We start from the raw sequence: 18582 nt of genomic DNA on the forward strand, positions 1-18582 counted from the left end.
CCCCCCCCCCCCCCCCGCCCCATTACTTTGAGACACATTATTAGAGCAAAACCACCTGTGAAGGAAACGGAATGATTCAATACTTTGAAACCTTAGGCCAGTTCAGCTGGTGGGAGAGCACTCTAAATATTAAGGGAAATATCCCATGTACTGGCTTAATTTCAGACAAATCCCATACACACCATCAAAAGTAACCAGACAGTTATGTACTGGCTTGGCCCATGGAAAACAGACCCAAAGTGGTCGCCCTGAGAGACCAACCCAAAAAAAGAGCTGAAACACACACATGTTGCAAAAACATCTCTTTTTCGCCCACAGCGCTTGCTGGTAAAGGTCCTCCTGACGTGACATTTCAAACAATTGCATTTTAGACCAGCCCGACTCAAGAGCACACAGGGAAGGCATTGCTCTGGGCTTCACTCTAAATAATGCATGTGGGTTGCTTCACAAAATAACTGCGGGTGATGTCCCGATTGTCAGCCTGGCGGTGCCACCTGTGTGATGGCCCCTGGGCTGCTGCTGGCAGGGGCATCCTCATCCGAAGGAATCGAGGCCACAGTGTAAGAGCGTCCACATTGTCAGGGAAACCGGCACGCCAAGAACTGTGGTCATAAATATTAAAAAAAAAGGAGGTTTAATGTGAAATAATTTGCTTTGATCAAATATTTAAAAAGGATGTGACCTCTGGCCAGTAGCCACCCCCAGATAATGCCCAGATTAGGGACCCCATGGGCTGATGCTCAAAGTCGTGTCCTCTCCTGCTGTGCTTAGAGGTTATTCAAGCCTAATTCACATTCTTCCCCCCAAAAATAGGGTGCAGACATGGGCAGCCACACGGCACTGACTGTCTTTACCCTTCCCCAACCACAAAAGTCTTTGGCAAGGTGGCCAGAGCTGCCTCCCACTCATGGCAGTGCACAGCATCTCAGAAACTGCTCATCCTCCAGCAGTGATGCTGTGGGGCCAGGACCCACATCCTGTCCCAGACTGGGGGCAAACAAGCTCCAGAGAGCCCATTTGCATGATCGGGAGCTGCACTCCTCCTGCTGTTTACAGACACACAGAGGTTCAGGAAAATGCTAACCACTGGCTTGTCACTTTGACAGCAATGTTTTCTTGATGGCCTGTCAACCGCTGATAACAGCATCGTCCTCACGCTTAGGAGCACAAGTCCCAGCATAATAAATCCCACGCTCTTGTCTGAGGTTGAGTGGCGGAGAGAGACGAAATTGGGTCATTGCTGCTGCAGATTTGTCGGCCAAGTTGGGGGCACATTCAGCAGGAAGCTGGTGGCTTGCGATGGCTCTAATCCCGCAGCTTTGATGGGTCTCACAACCGTATGGTGGCATTGATGAGTTGCTGGGCTGGGGCAGCGAGGTGTGCAAATCTCTGATGGCAAAAAGCAGAGAGGAAACAACCGACATCAACATCCCCTGTTGGGAGCACAGAGGAGGGACTGCTTCTTCGTTTTCCATGATGGCTGGTCAAGAAGCACTGGGTCTGGTGCAAACCATGCATTAGAAAGCAGATTCAGGTAACGCTTCTGCACGACCCAAGGAAGTAATTTTGGGAAAGGATGTGTCCTGCACTAAGGGTAGAGGCAGAATCAGGAAAGCAGGTAAAGGAAGCACCCACCTGCCTCCTGCCTCGCAGAGACAGAGGGGAATCAGTGCAGTAAAGAGAAACCTGGTCATATACATTTTTACAGCACTGGGTGCTTCTCAAGGATTAAGGGTAATTCTGCTTTTGGAAAGGTAATGGCTTTGATTAGAAACAGCTTTCAGAGTATGTTCTGTCCTACCTGATGAACTCCTTTGCCTACTAAGGCTGTTTCACCAGAGTACAAGGGACATTAGTGAGTGAGAAGATGCCCATGGACGCAAGAACTTTATTTTCTGAAAATGGCTGAGGGTGCATTTTCAGGGCTGAGACACAATAAGTCCAGCCAGCCCTGGAGCTCCACCAGCAATCCTAATCAACTCATCTGTTGCTGCTGCATAATTCAGATGTAAAAATCTCTGAACTCGTGTGCCCTGCTTTAACCCGGCCTTAGCTTCAGACACCCCTCTTTCTGCTACACTGGTCCACCCCAGGATGGCAAGGGTTAAAAAAATTGTTTTATATGACAGACATGTCTTTTCCTACTTGCCCTGGCATGTTTCAGAGGAGATCCACAGACCACAGTCTCTGATGGTCTGTACAGACTTTGAATCTTATGGGCTCTGATCTATAATAAGGGCTCTGAATCAGAGAGCTGTTCCCACTGTGTATGTAGGCTATTTCTGCTCCTTATAATTGTTTCCTGTGCCCCATGATGTCCATCACTGAGTTCACGTCCAAAATTGTTTTGATAGTCAGAAGACAACCAGGAATAAATACAGCAGCCCAGGAAGAGAAGTAGGGCTGAATAACTAGAGCTTTGGGTATGCAACCTTGAAGGAGAAGAATGGGTTGGGTTATAGCTTCATACAGTGAATGAGCAGTGTGTACTCTGCACGCTTGTACCAAAAAAAAAAAAAAAAAAGACTGTAAATTCAGGAGAATAACCTCTTTTTTATATATTGGTGCCCTCTACTTCTCTGCAAGTGGCCAGATTTCAGCAGCACAGAGCTGTGCTAAGCCGAGGAACGAGAGCCAGCAGCACGGGGCTGCGCTCTGGTGGTGTTGTCCTTGAGGTATAAAGCTTTGAGCAAGAGGCTGGACAAGAGTAAATGTGTTTATAAACCACTAGAGCCTGCCAGATATGAAATAAGCGTCCTGAGAGCCCGGCTGCAACCAGAGCCCACGTAAAGATCTGTAGCTTTCAGCTTCACAAGCATAAGTATCAATTTATCAACTTTTTACCAAGAATTAGGCACATATGAATGAACTCACTGAGCCTCCAAAATACAGCATTTGCTCTCATTCCAGAAATTCAAGTAATTTTGGAATACACTCTTTTTTTCACAGGGATTCCTGAAATATATATAAAAAAAAGTCTTCCCACTGTTTCATTCCTCCCTACAAAGATCAGGGCAAGGCTGACCAAAACCATACCGCATGGTAGAGCCAGCACCACCCTTCTTCTTCGAGTTGGCCCTCTTGAGAAGACACTGAATCGTTCTCTCTGTTACCAGAGATGGCTGGAGATGTTGGTTCTAGGTGTCTGTCCTTGACAGGACCTCCACACCCTTGAGTCACTGCCATGAAGATGACCTGCCATGAAGATGACCCGCCATATGCATGTCACACCACATCCTTGCAGAGGGATGTGCGTGCTTTCCAGAGAGGAAAGAAAACAGGGGACTGGCCTACGTGCTCCTCAGAACCAACAAAACCTCAGCAACCACTAGCTTTTTGGGTCTCACACCTGGTGGCCGGATGCCCAGTTGCTTTGCATGGGGAATGGTGGAGAAACAGTGAAATGAGGAGTGTGTGGTGGCCTCCTGGACCAGATCAAGAAGTTTCCTTTCTGTCCACTGAAGGCACTTGCTGGGAGGTGCATCTGACTCAGCCAAAACAGCCCATGTGTGACGGCAGACCTCAGTTTGTAGCACCCAACCTGGAAGCTGTTATGAAGACAAATGGTGCGCGTCACATCAAATCAGCACCCTAACAGCTAGCAGCGGCTTAGCAGAAAGATTTGTTCAAACAATGAAGTGAGCCCTGTGTTCTTCAGAAGGAAGAGCATCTGTTCATGAACGCTTGACTAATTTCTCATTATCTTATCGAAACAGCTTATACCACTGGAAAAGCATCTCCAGCACGGCTAATGTTCAGCCAACAGTTGCCTACCTGTTTTGATTTACTGAGATCATCAAGAGTGACACATACAATGTAAGAACAGTATTTCAAGAGACAGGTAAAAAACCATTTGAAGAGGAGAGACAAGTGAAAACCACTCCTTTAAAGCGAGGACACACAGAACAAGCAGGAGCAGAGCTGGTGGCTCTGTGGGGTCTGACCTGTAGCCATGGCCAAGATGAGATGCTGGACTGGATTTGTCCATGGGCTGCTTGGATCAACTTCCAATAAACGTACCTGCTCCCTGGGGTCTGGGTAAGGTGAAGGTGGGAGTTTCTGTGTAGAGATCTGTGGGCTATGCCTGTCTCTCATGGCTTTTGTCATGCCATGGGCATATCAATCACTGTGTTGGTCTGCTCTGTTGGCTTCCCCACTAAAGACTTGCTCCCCTTGGACTTCCCCAGCATGCTGTGTGCTGCGCCTGAGGACCAGCCTCTGCCTGTGCTCCCTGGAGCACTCTGGAGGCAGAGGAATGTCAAACTTTGGGCTGAATTTTACATAACAAACTCCAGATCTGCAGTGAAAAGGTTTGTTACTGCTCCCACCGGGAGACTCAAGCTCAACTGTGGTTGATGCCTGGGGCCAGTTCTCTTCAGTGATATTTTCCTTCAAAGCATAAAGTGTGTGCATGTGGGGGGGCACTCTGCTTGTGTCCCTCTCACTCATTACAGAGCCCAGTGATTTGTTTCAGCTTCTCCATCTGTGTCACAGAGATAAAGCGATTTGCCTATCACTGCAGAGCACTTGGCGATGGCTGGGTGGAAAGCACTCCGAGAGCCAGCCCTCACCTTGCTCCAGCTGTAACATCACTGCTCCCCGAAGGAGCTTAGCCGGGGGACCTGGCCCTTTCTGCCATCCTTCATCACTTTTGCATCTGCTGGCACGACCCGGATGCTCCCCGAGCACGCTGGAGCTCCACGGCTGTGCCTGCAGGAGAGCTGGAAAAATGAAATATGCCCGGGTGTGAGGGGAGGAGGGAAGGGGCAGGGAGGGAACCAGTGCCTGCTATTTCCACATCTCGGGTCTTTCATCATCATTAGAGTTGTAAATGACAGTATACAATTTACCGAGAGATAGAAGTGAGGAGGAAGCAGAGGGGAGAGGCTAGAAGAGGGAAGCGAGAAGAGGTAGAGAGCAAAAAGTAAAAGAAATACAGGCACAGTTTAGGGAAATAAAACAAGGAGCACAAAGAGGAGCGGTGCCAGACTTTGGAATCAACAGAGGGAGAAAAGGGAGGGATGGAAAGAAACAGGATCTGGCAGGGCAACAGGGGAGATAGAAGAACAGTTCTCTGGGAATTAGCTGGAAGAGGCAGAAGCTGGCTGCTTCCCTGGTGCTCAGTACTACTGATGGTTTATTGATCGAGGGAAACTAACATATTTCATTCAGCAATATTTCACGGCTGGGAAAGGCAGCTGATGTTTGGGAGGAGAGGGAGCGGGGGCTGTTGGCAGCCTGCCTTCTGGCTGCAGGAGGCAGCGGTGCTCGTAGGGTTAAATCTGGGTTGCAGAATGGAGAGAGAGAGGACAGGGATTTAAGAGTCATCCCGCCTGACGGGACAGCTTTTAGAAATAAAAATAAAGGAATTAACAGATGCAGAGAAACACAAGGGACAGAGAAAAATCATTTGTCTGACAGATCTGGCAGAGCAGGGCTTCTCGCAGAGGGCAAGCAACCACCTAAAGCTGCAGCCTGTGAAAAATGCATTTGTACTTACTTGATGAAGATATATTTTCTATTCATATAAGCCTCATGAAAACACAAACTCGCAGCATCCGCAAATACAGGCAGAGAATCTAAGATTCCTGCACTGAAATTGAAGTGGCCTAAAGGACAGATCCAAGGCAGTTTGGTTCACCTTTGAGGGTCAGAAAATATTATCGTATCTGGGGTTCAGCTCCCTGATTGAAGCGATTCATTATCTTTTGGGCCAAATGTCTTTAATCCTGTGACTTCATCCCAGCCCTCAGCCTGCACAAGCACCTGGCTCTCCTGCTGCGACGTGGCATGGTGCTCCCAGAGTTCACCTGGCCAGCCTCTTCCATTTAATTTCTCCCTCTTCCAGCCTCTGAGCCATTTTCTCTTTTCAACAATCCACAGGTTTTTTATCCTGGCCACTAACACCGGGGCTGTGAGCACCAGCTCTCCCTGCCAGCCGCCTGCCCGCTGCCAGAAGGGGCTGTGTCTCCTGGCAGGTAACTGCAAACCCTTGGGCAACTTCTCAGGGTGTTCTCTCAATGGCTCAGTCAGGGTGGATTTTGAAGCCCAAAGTGCCATCAGATGCCAGCGGTAAGTCCCGAGCAGCCCATGGGGCTTTGCACAAGTGTGAAATGAAGCACAAGCTGTGGCGGGGACGAAGGGTCTCATTGGGTGAGGTGCAGAACTGGGGCTGGTATTCTTCAAGAATATGGTGGCTTCTGGGTGACTTGGGGCATCTTGGGTGCCCTCCTGCCATGCCAGCAGAGGCGAAAGCACCACAAAGGGTATGGAGTTGGACATGGCTGCTTAGCACGCTGTCCAAAGCCAGGCAGCGTGCTGAAGGAAGGTCAGCATGAGCCACCTAGGATGGCTCCCACGTTTGTCTGCCGCCCTCATCCTCCTTTCACATGGGCAGTGATGTCTGCCATCAGCCTGTGGGCTGGATCCAGTCTCTGCGATGCTTCTAGCCCGGAAGGGTCTCGAGAAGCAGAGCACCACCCAGCTTCCCAGCGAGATCCCAGCATCAGGGGTGCAGCTGAGGTCCTTGGAAGGGCCACCTGCAACAGCCCCCACAGCTGGTAAGGAGCTGTGGTAGCTCGCTCACATGCACAGAGTGTTTTCTCCTTTGCACCACCAGCCTCCAAAAGCAGGGAAAGGTGGATGGTCACCACCGGACCCCCAGCTGAGGGGAGCTGTTGGCTTCTTCCCCCATGCAGCTGCTCCCCACTGATGGCTGTGCTGCTCCGAGGCTTTTCCTTTCTCTGGCTTCAGGGAGTGTCAGATGGACACAAAACAGGCTGGGATGGCAAGGAGGAGCCCTGCAGGATGACAAGGAGCAGACTGTCCTGTCTGTCCAGACATCATGGCTGTGGGCTGAGCTGATGGGGACAGCAGGTGGGGGAAGCACCTGCAGACAGGAGCCATCCCCTGTCTGGTTGGGTTCATGGAGGAGGCTGAAGGAAGGAGAGAAGGTGAAGCAAGGGCATTAGCTGGGCACTTCACAGCAGATGCAGCTCCGTGCTGCCTCTTCGCCTGCCCTCCTCTGCCTCAGCACTGGGACCCTTGGAAAGGAGAAGGAGCTATGGGAGCGAAGCCATGGGGAGTTGGAGGGGGCCCCACCAGCTCCACAGCCCCCCACAACCTGGGACCTCATGTTCCCAGTGGGCTCCAGCACCAGGTTGTCTCAGTCCTCAGACCTGGCCTTAAATTGTTGGAATTCCTCAGCCTCTGCAATGAGGCACTTTTCCTGACTGTGGTCGTTTGCACTGGCTTTTTACACAACTCTTAATGAATTTCAGGGTTTGCCCCTTGTAGAGCCTGGATTAAACAGAATTTTAATGAATATTAAGAGTAATACCTTTAATTGAAAGATAGCCTCCGTCTGAGGTGAAATCTTGGCTCTGCAGGAGTCAGTGAGAAGCTTGCCAATAACTGGCTTGAGCCAGGATTGTACCCATTAGCGTTCAGGGCAATTTCAGGGTTGCAGCTTTTTCACAGGTTTAAAGAGAAAATGCCACAATTTGTTGTAATAATGAAGCTCTCTTTAATGAGCAAATTAAAGGAAGTTGGTGCAGAGCAGGAGGGAAAAATGGGATGGTGAGGAGAATGCTAAAAACTTACCATACCAGCGGGGTGACATTCTTCCTGTGATGCTCCTCTCCCCAGTGTAGGCACCTTCATCCAGGCCCCATCCCTTGCCCTGCACATCCAGCCCATGTCCAAGTCTTACAATCTGTTGTGCCCAGCTTCCCTGGGGCCTGGCTTGATCCACCTCCATGGACAGCCCTTGCTCTAATCCAAGCGCTGGTCAAAGTCATGTCTTCAGGGCCCCAGCTCTGCAGCTCCCAACCATGCTCCTTTATCTCTGCTTCCTTCAGCCCATGCCCAATGGCACCTGCTTCTGCCACCATGATGTGGCACCAATGGCTTTCTCTGTGTTGATGACTTCTTGAATCAGGTTTAAACTTCTCATCCTCACATCCCTAATTTTATTCTTCCTTTCTTTTCTGTGTAGCTTCTGATTGTCATTCTTGATCTCCCGACTGCTTTAGCTCTGAGCTCTCCTGAAGACACTTCTCCTGTGGCTGGCTTGTGCCAGTGTGTGCAGCATCCCAGGTATGCACCCCACATTTCCCACTTTCGTGTCCATGCAATACTTGCTGCCAGCAGAATGACTGTCACTGGCATCTCCTTGTGTTAGAAAATGGTATTTACTGAAGCCCACACTGCAGCCAGGTAAGAAACAAGAAAAATACCAATGGTGCAGCAGCAATCTGCCAGGCCCAGACCTTCTTGCTGTATAGTAGCACTGCTGAAGGAGCAGAGTAGGCTAAGGTGAGGACAGAGATTTGACGAGAAGATTTGGCAGGCAGTTCCTATGCAGATGGAGAACAGGACTTTAGGACATCCACAATAAACATTGGCAAAGCCTTTAAGGGCTGGTGAGGCCAAGTCAGTCAATCCACTGCTTTAAAGGCAATAGAAGTGAAGATGATCTGATCGATGCAGCTCCAGCCAGCAAGGCAGCATGCTGCTGCTTCCAGAACAACCTGCAAGGCGCAATGGAGAAGCCCTGTGGAGAGGGAATTACAATAATTGAACCAAATGGCCATGTGGGTGTTTACTGCTCTCACAAGGTCATCAGGGGGTGCAGTAAATCTGGGTAAAGCCTGTGCAAGCTGTGCAACTGGGGGAAAAAAAAAACAAAATAGAATACTCTGTGGCACCCCACCTCCCAGGTTTCCAGGACCAGCAGAGCTGCTTGCTGCAGGACGCCGGGCCTCAAAAGCATGTTGGAGTGGCACACAGCTCAGGGGAGCAATACCCAGCTGGGAAGTACCTGGTCAGAGCAACTTTGGTGTGTTGACACATCAGTCTGGAGCAGGGGGTTGCTTTTAAAAATACAGGACCTTCAAACAGTTGTGAGATGCTGACATAGGGAATGATGTCTCGCCACATGTTCTGGAAGTGCTGCTGTTATGAGGTGACCCTGGCTGGGACAGCTCAGTCCAGAAGCTACGTGATCATTTTGGTCTTCAGACCTTACCTGCTCAGGCCCAGAGCTGAGTTTCCATCATCTTATGGGTTGTGGATGAGAGCAGCATGCTCAGTCATGGACCGGGTCTTACCGCCTGCACCCCAAACTATGGGGCACTTCCCTCTGTTGTCCTTCTCTGCCCCACTCTGGGAGTCTCCACAGCCAGCACAAAAAATCCACCTCCTCTGCATCCCAAAATCTCCCGTCTGCCCCTCAGAGAGGGCTGCGTGCACGGATCCCTCCGGTTGGTGGAGGAAAGGGGCTGGCAGGCAGGCCCCTTCAGGACAGCCGAGATGCTATTTAGGTTGATGGGTTTGGCACGCTGCCTTAGAAATGCATTGATGGCTTTCGGAGAGCCAGAGGGGCTTATAAACTGTTTTTACTTTGTATTTTTGCCTCTTAGAAATGTGCTTACGAGTTTGCATCTTTAAATGTCTTACAGATAACAGTATCTTAAGTCAATCGATTATGGCACAGTCCCTCCAAACTGATACCATTAATGTCACAGCCTGGCACGATCAACACCTGAAATACTTTCCTCTTTATAAACAATCTCTATTCTGAGGCTAAGGCAGCTATTGGTACAGCTAAATCTATAACTCTGAGAAGGGACCAAATAAAAAAAACCAAGCAGCTGCACAGACTTCACGCACAGTTGGCTGTTACAGCCAAACATCCACAAGAAAACAAATAGATTGGCTACTTCTCCTTAGATTAAAGCTCCCCACCATGGCCTGCCTCTTTTGAAAGTACCTCGGAGCTAGTCTGAGTCAGTGTGGTACCAAAATGGTTGCAGATGCTGTCCTTGTCACAGGTCCAGCTCGGGGGTTGTCCTGGGGTTAGAGAGGCAAAGCTGAATGGGCAATTTGTACAACTGCTGTTTCCCTCCGAACCCCACTGCTATTGTATTTTTGTCTCTATCTCCAGGCAATCTCACCTCCCAAGGTTTGTAAGACTCTTCCTCCTGTTAATCCAGCCCCTGCAAGGTATTTCGGCAGCTGATGTGAATGATTATTGGCCTGCTATGGATTTCAGATGGTGCATCAGTGCCACCCATGATAGCTCTTGCTCTTTAGCAAGGAGAGCACTGTCCTTGTCCTGCTGCAATGATCGAGAGGGAGCTTCAATTATAAGCACCTATTTGGGGAATTCATTACTTTCCGTACAAATACTACCCTTTGAGATGCATTTCCTTTTGCTTCCTTCAGCCCATAGGTGGTATATTTTGTAAAGTTCGATAAAAATTCTGTTTGGCTGGTGTGTAGTATTCAGATAGGTGGGGGGTAAAGTGGTTTTAGCACCACACATATCTTCCAGCTTGTGTTTTTTCTCTCCCTGCAGTTTGATGTGGTAACTCCAGCACATCCCTCAGCTACTCTGCTCGCACCCAGGTCAAACGCTGTCATTATGCTGGAGGACAATTTGGTTATGAAGAGCTGTTTTGAGCTGATGGCAAAAGCTTTAGCAGGACCCAGAGCCTAGAGGAGCCATTGCCCTGAGAACATAGGACTCCATGGATGTCCATAGGAAGTCACTCTTGCTATAAGCACATCTGCTGCTGCTCCGCACCAGGGCTTCCCACCCATCTCATTGACCAAGCTCTCCAGAGCCTTACCACAAGGCACGTCTGAGAAGGAGGGGTGTTTCGCAGTCACACAGAGGTGTTCACGTCTTTTGGTACCCAGCCTGTGACCTTCTGCAGCCTCCAGCAGTCACTTTAGGGACTGCTCATTGCAATCCCCCATGGATGGTTCCAGCCCTGAATAAGCATGGAAGCTCTGCCAGCACTGAAACAAGGCAACTATGGCCAACACGTGACATCTGTTGTGCCTCAAAGGCCACGGTGGTCCTCTGGGAAGTGGAATTATGCTACCACCAAAACATAGCTGTGGTGTAGGAGCCTGAAACCATCCCCCTGGCAGCCCAGCACACCCTCAGCTCATATCCCAGAGCTGTGTCTCTCCCATTTTTCCCCTATGACAGGTTGTCGCCTGGGGGTGTCCTCACCCTTCACCCATTTCCTGGCAATTTCTTTCCTCCACTCACCAATTTTCAACATAATCTGAGCATTTTGTCACCAAAGCAGAGACAATAGTCCCTGAGTGCTGCCTTGGGTGGGCTCATTGCACCCCAGCTCTCCCAGCAGACTGAAAACAACCCCCCAAACAGCCTGACCAAGCTGACTGGGCAGCAGCAAGGCTTAGATGTTGGAGAAGGCTGTCCTGGCCAGGGGAGGTGACATCAGCCCAGAGCCTCACCACCTCCCTTGGCCAGGTGCAATGGCCTGAGCCCACAAAAGCTGCAGCTGCTGCCCTCAAAAGATTGAGGTTGTCCTCAATTAGTTACCATTAATTCATTCCCTGACTCTCCCTGTATTTCTCCCTCCCCGACTCATCCATCCTTGTTTTGCATCTCCTGCTGGCCATTACCCCTCCACCTCTGCCACCCCAGCCTCCTCCAAACTCCAGGCCCCTGTTTCTCAGGGAAAAGGGTCAGTGCTGGCTCCGGTCCCTGCCCAGTATGGGCAAACCAAGAGGCTTGGTGGGACACAGCCTGGTGTGGGTGATGCTGGTGGAGTGGCTCAGGCTGCAGGAGCTGACGTGCATGGCTTGCTAGCAGGGATTTACACAGATCAAAAGATTTGTTGGGAGGATGCTGAGGGGGGCATGGGGTTATTGAAAAGGAATCCGAGGTCTTTCTGTGAAGAAGCAAAAATGGAAATTTTGACCTTGTCTGAAGATCAGAAATGGGCTGCAGAGACCGGTTTGACTTTAATGAGCTGTGAGCAGAAGACGGGCCTCTCTGGAGGTCCCTGCCCTCAATTTATCCATTTTCTCCCTCTTAAAACCACAGCACTCCCTGGGGATGGCAGCTCCAAAGCCCATCTCATTTTGTCATTTGAATGAAGTGTTTGATCTGAGAATTATTATTATTATTATTTAATATTTGATGGCTGATAATGCCTTTGGCACACAGCCAGAGCATATGGGCAAGACAAGTCCCCGGCCCAAGGCTTTAGGACCAGGATTCCAGCTTCCAGTTAGTCAGAGGACACCAGAATGCTGCTCTTAATGAAAAACGATGTGACGCATATGTGGTATGAGTCATTATAATGTTAACTACTGTTACTTCTAGCCCAGACATCGCCAGGATCGCTTTCCTCCCCAAAGATGATTCATGTGCCTCATGCATGACAGTTCAGCCATTTTTTTTTGCTTATTCAAGTGAATTTCAATATTTTTTAAGTGTTCGGGGGGCAAAGCCCTTCTGTTCCTGTTTGCCGAGCTGAATTCCCTTCAAATGTTCACAAGCAGTTTCCCAGAGGCTTGTTACCAGGAAGGAGGAAAAAAGGGAGAAGCTCTGAGATCTGCAGGTCTGTGTGCACGGGGGGGTTGCAACAGGAGGCTCCCTCGGCAGCAAGGTCTTCTCCCCACCCCAGCCACGAAGTGGAGGTTGCCCCATGCACCCAGCTGCCCGTGAGCCGAGCACAAGCCTTGGGAGAGGGCAGGGGGATGCTGGAGGGTGGGCAGGGGGATGCTGGAGGGTCTGCAGGGGGATGCTGGAGGGTCTGCAGGGGGATGCAGGATCCCGCAGACAGGGTCTGCTGCCCCTCCTCTGGGCCAGCAAGGGGCTAAGCACCAACAGGAAAGGTCCCTGTGGTGCTCACACAGCTGCTCCTTGATATCTTCCACCTCACCCTGCTGCCTGCCTTTCATCTCAGGCTTCAGCAGCGTTGTACAGCTTCATGCCTCCTGCCAATAGCTGTGTGAGGAGCTCCCCAGGGCTCAGTCTGCCAGCCTCTAAAGACGCTGTGTTCAGCAATTAGTCAGTGGGGGACCCGCTTTCAATCAGGTGACTGCCACTGCAGGTCATCGCTGTCTTTGCTGGGGTTGGACTTAAACCCTCAGCAACCACATCGTGGCAAGGAGGCAGCCTGAGAGCCCCCAGCCGCTGTGGCTGCACGTGTCCCCACATGCACAGGCTGGGAAACAGCCTCACTCAACACGGCCTTTTTTGGGCAGAACAGGGCAACTCTGAAAAATGAGAGGGAATAGGAAAAAAAAAAACAGAAGTAGATGAACTTTTGAGGAAGTGAAGCATCGCAGATCAGGCCCTTGTGGGATTACAAGACTGAACCCTGTTGGCTCAAAGCCAGCTCTGGGACACGGGGAATTCGCTCTCTGTCATCTCCTCTCAAAACACGACTCAATCCTGCTATTTTCTTCTTGCCCTCCAAGGCCCCGGGGACTAATGGCTGCAGCTTGTACAAGCAGCAGAACCAGCCCTGGTAGCAGGATGGCTGAATCATGTCCATCAGCCATTGACCTCACTTCCACCCTGATGGGACCAGGGCAAGCTTTGCCAGGCAAGCACGTGTCACGGAATTCTATTCTTAGGAAGAATTATGTCAGAGTGAAATCTTCCATTTATGCCCTAAATTCAACATAATAGGATGCAGAAGTGCACAGGCAGGTCTCAAACACTCTGCCTCGGCCCAAACACGTCTAAATTTTGTACAGCTGAAGCTCACTGAGCTTTTTTGGTGCAGGATACACAGGAGTACAAGTTTGGGGTTGTGTTTACTTAAGGTTCAGTGGCTTTTTCACCTTGATTTTCTTTATAACTCAAGAGTTGCACCTTCAACAGCAATCTCAGCTCTGCCATTCAGTGACACCATCCAAACACTACATGGTGGCAGAGTCACAACACATCAGACTGGAAGGACCGTACCGAGGTCATCCCCGGCAAACAGGTAGTCACACCAGCTCAGCTTTGTTTTTTTAAGAAAGTGTTATCTTTCACGGCCAGATTTACCACAAGGCTCCGGCTGCAGGCGAAAGCAGTCGAAGCATATGGACCAGCTATTCTGGGTTTAGAGCTGCTTTGCTTTGCCAGAGCGATGCAAAGCAGCTAGACAGCACACAGGGTTCCCTTCCCTACCCTGCTCATCCTCCAGATGTCCGCTATTTGCCTGAACACATCCTCTACATGACGTGCATGCACCCATACACACCACCTCCTTCTCCCTCCTGTACATCCCACACCGCTCCCTGGCTCTCCCAGCCTACACCTCGGCTAGCTCTGCTCCAGGAGCATGAGCTCTGGATTTGGAATTCATAAAAGTCTCTTGCCCTCATGAGGACTTGCGTTTTTCCATAATGACCTCCTTGTCCTGTCGTCCTAAGTGGGACGGGCATCCAAGCTACTGTTCAGGTGGATGGGAGTTTCCTACGCTGTGAGGAGCTGGAGATGCTGCCACATATTTTAGACATCCAACAAGGCTCCCTAGATGAACCGAGGAGAAGGTCCCACTGGATGGCAGTTCACAGCGTATCAACTGAGTGCTTAATTACTGCAGAATTCAGGTGCTGTGAATCGCTTCCCAAAGGCATCTGCCTTCCCCCAGCCATCATCTGCTGAAGAAAAGTGCCTGGATCTGAGCAACCTGAACAGAGAGATCCCCCCCCACTTCAACACGGCCACACGAGACAGTGTTGGGGCCACGGGGAGCAAGCTGGGGGGGAAGAAGGGACTTCCTCGTGGATTTTTCCGCATTGAGGCAGTTTAGTCTTCAGCCTCCTCAGAAGCATTTACTGAGAGGGAGGAAAATGACACTAATCCCAGAAGGATGCTATTCAAATATATCGTAGACACAGGCTTCTCAGGAGCTTTAACTACACGGGAAGTTGGAGACAACTCTGTTATCAGGTGCTAATCATATCAGAGGCGTGATAAAATCTGATGTGGGGTGCTATGTTTTGTAAGGGACCTGCAGCTTACACATTGCTTACTGCTGCCTCCTGAACGGCCACAATTCCTCGTAAACGCTTAAAAACTTCATTCCGCTCTCCAGGGCTTGGTGCTTCTTTTTTACAGAAGACTTTAATTCTTTTTAACTGTATTTTTCACAATAAATGATCTGAATCTGTCTCCTAATTGAAAAACCTCAACTTATCCATAACAGCTGAGTCACTACCAACACGGTACTGTAATATTTTCATTATTTTCTGTATCACTCTATGAAAGCAATCTGACAGCATGTTGGGTTTTTTTTTTCCTCACCACTGTACATTAACCAGATGGTTTTCACTCTATTGTCCACAGATACACCCACATCTTTTTTTACCCTTCATGCTTCCAGTTAATTTGGAAATCACTAGTGATTATAAAGACTTGTAGTTGTTCCTTCCAATATGCTTTACCTTCTCCTTGTCCACGCTTAATTTCTTCTCCCATCACGCTGCCCAATTAATTAGATTTGGCTGATCCCTCAGAAACTTCTCTCTCGTCTCTAGATTTCACTAATCTGATCATTTTTAATAGCTGCAAATGTAACTTTAATCTGTTCAGTGCTCTCCCCTGTCATCATAAATAGATACTTCAAATCCCCCCACTCATTTTGCTGGTGCAAGGCACACTGTGTGTCCCTGACAGGTGGGTCCTGCCTGTTGTCCTCTGGTCCTGCTGATGCAGCCACCGAGCAGCAACGTCCAGTCATCTCAAGTGTGATTTGTTTCCCTTTCATGGTGTCTCCGCTCCCTGTTTCTGCATCTTTGGGGATGCTCTGCAGCTGAGTCCTCACCTTCACGGAGACCTTCCAATTATTGGGGGTTTTAATAGTTTCTGTCCCTTTCTGGTGTGAAATCTTTCATCTCAGCTCTCCGCTTGCAACTGTTTGGCAGGAGTTCAGGCTTTCAGTCTCGAGTCTCAAGTGATCTGGCTTGGTTTTTTTTTTTTGGCCATCAATAAAGTAATGTTACCAAATTTGTCGTGGCGTATTTATCTGTTGCTATGTCTGTAGTTAGATGAAGCATGTGAAGCTCAGGACATATTGGCAGGGAGTTTTTAATGTTTGAGGGAACATAATCAAAAACAAAACCCCACCTTCCCGTGCGAGGCAGTCCTGAAACACAAGCACAGCCTTTTCCCCGCGTATTTTATGTTTATGGCAATATTTTTTCTAACTATTTTTTGAAGAGGAGCACCATTTAACTGGTATAACAAGTACAATGTGATACTGCCTGAGCTTATATTTAACGTAATGATATCTCATTTTCTTCTGCTGGATGGGCTCTTGCCAGAGGTCTCCCTTGCAGTTGAGAGCAAAGGACCGTTTCGATATCCATTTGCCTCTCATTCAGCCCAGCAGATGCATAAAGACAAGAAGTTCCAGGGGAGCACGAGGCTCTGTGCATTTTGCTGCACTCCCTCCCTTCAGTCTCTGTCCCTTTTCCTCCTCTGGGCAGGAAAGTTTCTGACCAGCTCCTTCTCCTCAGTGCCGCAGAGGTGGTTCATCTCGGACCGACTCCTTCAGGTCACGCAGCCCTTTTGCCTCATGTCACCTCCCAGGGACACTGCCCCTCACCACTCTGCCCCAGATGGCTGCAGTTATAAATCAAAGTCCCAAACCATGTCCCTTAGGCTGGTTTTCACCATACTTCCATAAGCACTGGCACGCACGTATAATATATGTGCATGCATGCATTTATTCTCAGAGCTGCCTGAGGTCAGAGAGGCTTTGATTTGGGATGCTAATGTTGCCTTATCATTGTTAAAGCAGCAGAAACAGTGCTGCAGCTCTGCTGCTAAGTAGTGTATCTGTAAAAGTTGTTGAGGGCTAATTCCCCCCGGCTCCGCCGGGCCATCGCAGCGCCTGCATGTTAATCCAGGGATGTGAGTGGCCCCCGCGAAGACAGAGTGGCTGCCCCGGGCTGAGGACAGCAGCTGGACAGGGGTGGCTGTGGTGGAGATGAGAACACACACGGCAGTGGCAGGGCTGCTTCCATTAGCCATCCTCCCCGCTCGCCTTCTGCCAGGCGCTCTGGCACCGTGGCATGGCATAAAGCTGAGGCAGTTCTTCAGGCCTTGGCAAGCCATGGATGAAGATGCTTCATCCACCAACCAAGTTTTTCTTTCAGGCTCCCCCATGGTGTGGAGAGAAAGGGTTTCAAGCCCATGTCTCACTTCCTGCCATGTCCACAGCCCCTCCAGCCTTGCCAAAAGGCTGTCCTTGTGTGATGAGGCCCTCTTTGTTTGCCTTTAATTAGTGCGTGCTGGCTGGACAGGGCTGCATGGGCTCTGGTAACTGAGGTTAATATCAGGGCCAGGAAAGTGGGCAGCCAGCAGTGGACTGTGTTCCATCTCACCATGCCCCCACAGGCTCCTTAGGGTGCAAGGACTTATGGGGACTCTCACCCAGGAAAGGTGATTGCCACCAATCCTCCTTGTTCCAAGCCATGCAACGGCGAGTCTCACTGCCTCCCCTGCCTCCTCACAGGGCTGCAGCTCACCCCACACCCAGCCAGGACTGGGGACCCAGGCTGTGCTTGCAAACAACCCAACATCCTGGAGCACACAACAGGGCTTTGCTTCCCATCCTCTGGGATTTTGGCTGGAGCTGTCAGAGAGCTGGAGGAGCCACTACAAGTCACCTGCTCTGTCCCTTTGCCCCAAAGCAGGGTATCACATGCTGAGGCCATTCCCAAAGGATGCCTCCAACCTGGACTGATGAACCTTGGGTGATGGAGATGCCAAAACTCCTTTGCTGTGTCCCAAGCCCTTTCCTGACTATCCCACTCACCAGGGACATGGCAATGGACCATTCCCTTCTCAGACCCCCCTTACGCTATGCTGGCTGGGTCTGGCCAACAGGGACACCTTTTCCCCAGGCATCTCTGTGTTCACAGCAGCAACTCTGCGCTCCAGCTGACATTCTGGAGACAGGCTGAGGCCCCCACTCTGTAGCAGATCCCTGCCCATACTCTAGCAGGTCCCCCCCAGGCTGCACCAGGCTTCAGCCATGCATGAATCTGCTAGCAGTTGTCCTGGTACTGGGTGCTCCTGAGCTGGGGGAGCAACTGGGAGGGCACTTGGGGAAATTTGGGGCGAGTGGGGAGACAGTACAGGGCTGCCAGAGTGTGGGGGAGCAGCACAGGTGCCCTCCTGGGCAGGAGGGGTGGGGGGTGGAAGATGGGCTGCAGTGTTGAGTCCCGCTGTGGTGGTGCAAACCCAGATTAAGTCCGTTAACCAGAGTGCTGCCCAGGTGTGTGTGAAGCAAATCAAGAGCTCACCTGGGTCCTTAAGGAGAAGGGCAGAAAAATAACTGGCTGAGCCAGCGAAGAGCTGCCTGCACCTGGGATACAGCCCCAGGCCGGGCTGCCTGACCCCTCAGCAGCAAGAAACCCCATTTATCCTTTTCCTTTAAACTCTGCTGGCTGGCAGCGGGTCTTTCCCTTGCTGGGGGAGTGGGAAGGGCTGTGCCCTGGGAAAATGCAGCGAGGAGAAGCGAGAGGAGAGAGTTCCTGCCCTGCGATCTCCAACCGGCAGGAGAAGCAATCACGGCGGGAGGACGGGGCGGCAGAGGAGGGGTGGTGGCGGCGCTCGGCTCTCCTTTAGCGAGCCCCGAGGGGCTGGGGGGGGACAGCAGGCAGCCAGCGCGGGGTCTCCGGCCACCGACGTGAAGTACGGTTCTGCCGCAGCTAGAGGGCTTCGCCGCTGCCGCACAGCCCCGCACAGCCCCGCACGCCGCTGCCGCACACCCCGGCACCGGCTGGGGCTCCGCC

The 18582-nt window shown here is 50.7% G+C and overlaps 1 protein-coding gene across 1 annotated transcript in view; it reads left to right on the plus strand.

Moving 5' to 3' along the window:
- Positions 1 to 18582, plus strand: part of LOC106887869 — a 35184-nt gene that overhangs the window by 5803 nt on the left and 10799 nt on the right. Inside the window, exon 2 of the mRNA XM_014941634.1 lies at positions 18242 to 18573. Within this exon, the coding sequence (XP_014797120.1) occupies positions 18242 to 18573 (332 nt within the window). The remainder of the gene's footprint in view (positions 1 to 18241; positions 18574 to 18582) is intronic.

Source organism: Calidris pugnax, unplaced genomic scaffold (assembly GCF_001431845.1).
Source record: "Calidris pugnax isolate Ruff unplaced genomic scaffold, ASM143184v1 scaffold56, whole genome shotgun sequence".
NCBI classification, from domain to species: Eukaryota; Metazoa; Chordata; class Aves; order Charadriiformes; family Scolopacidae; genus Calidris; species Calidris pugnax.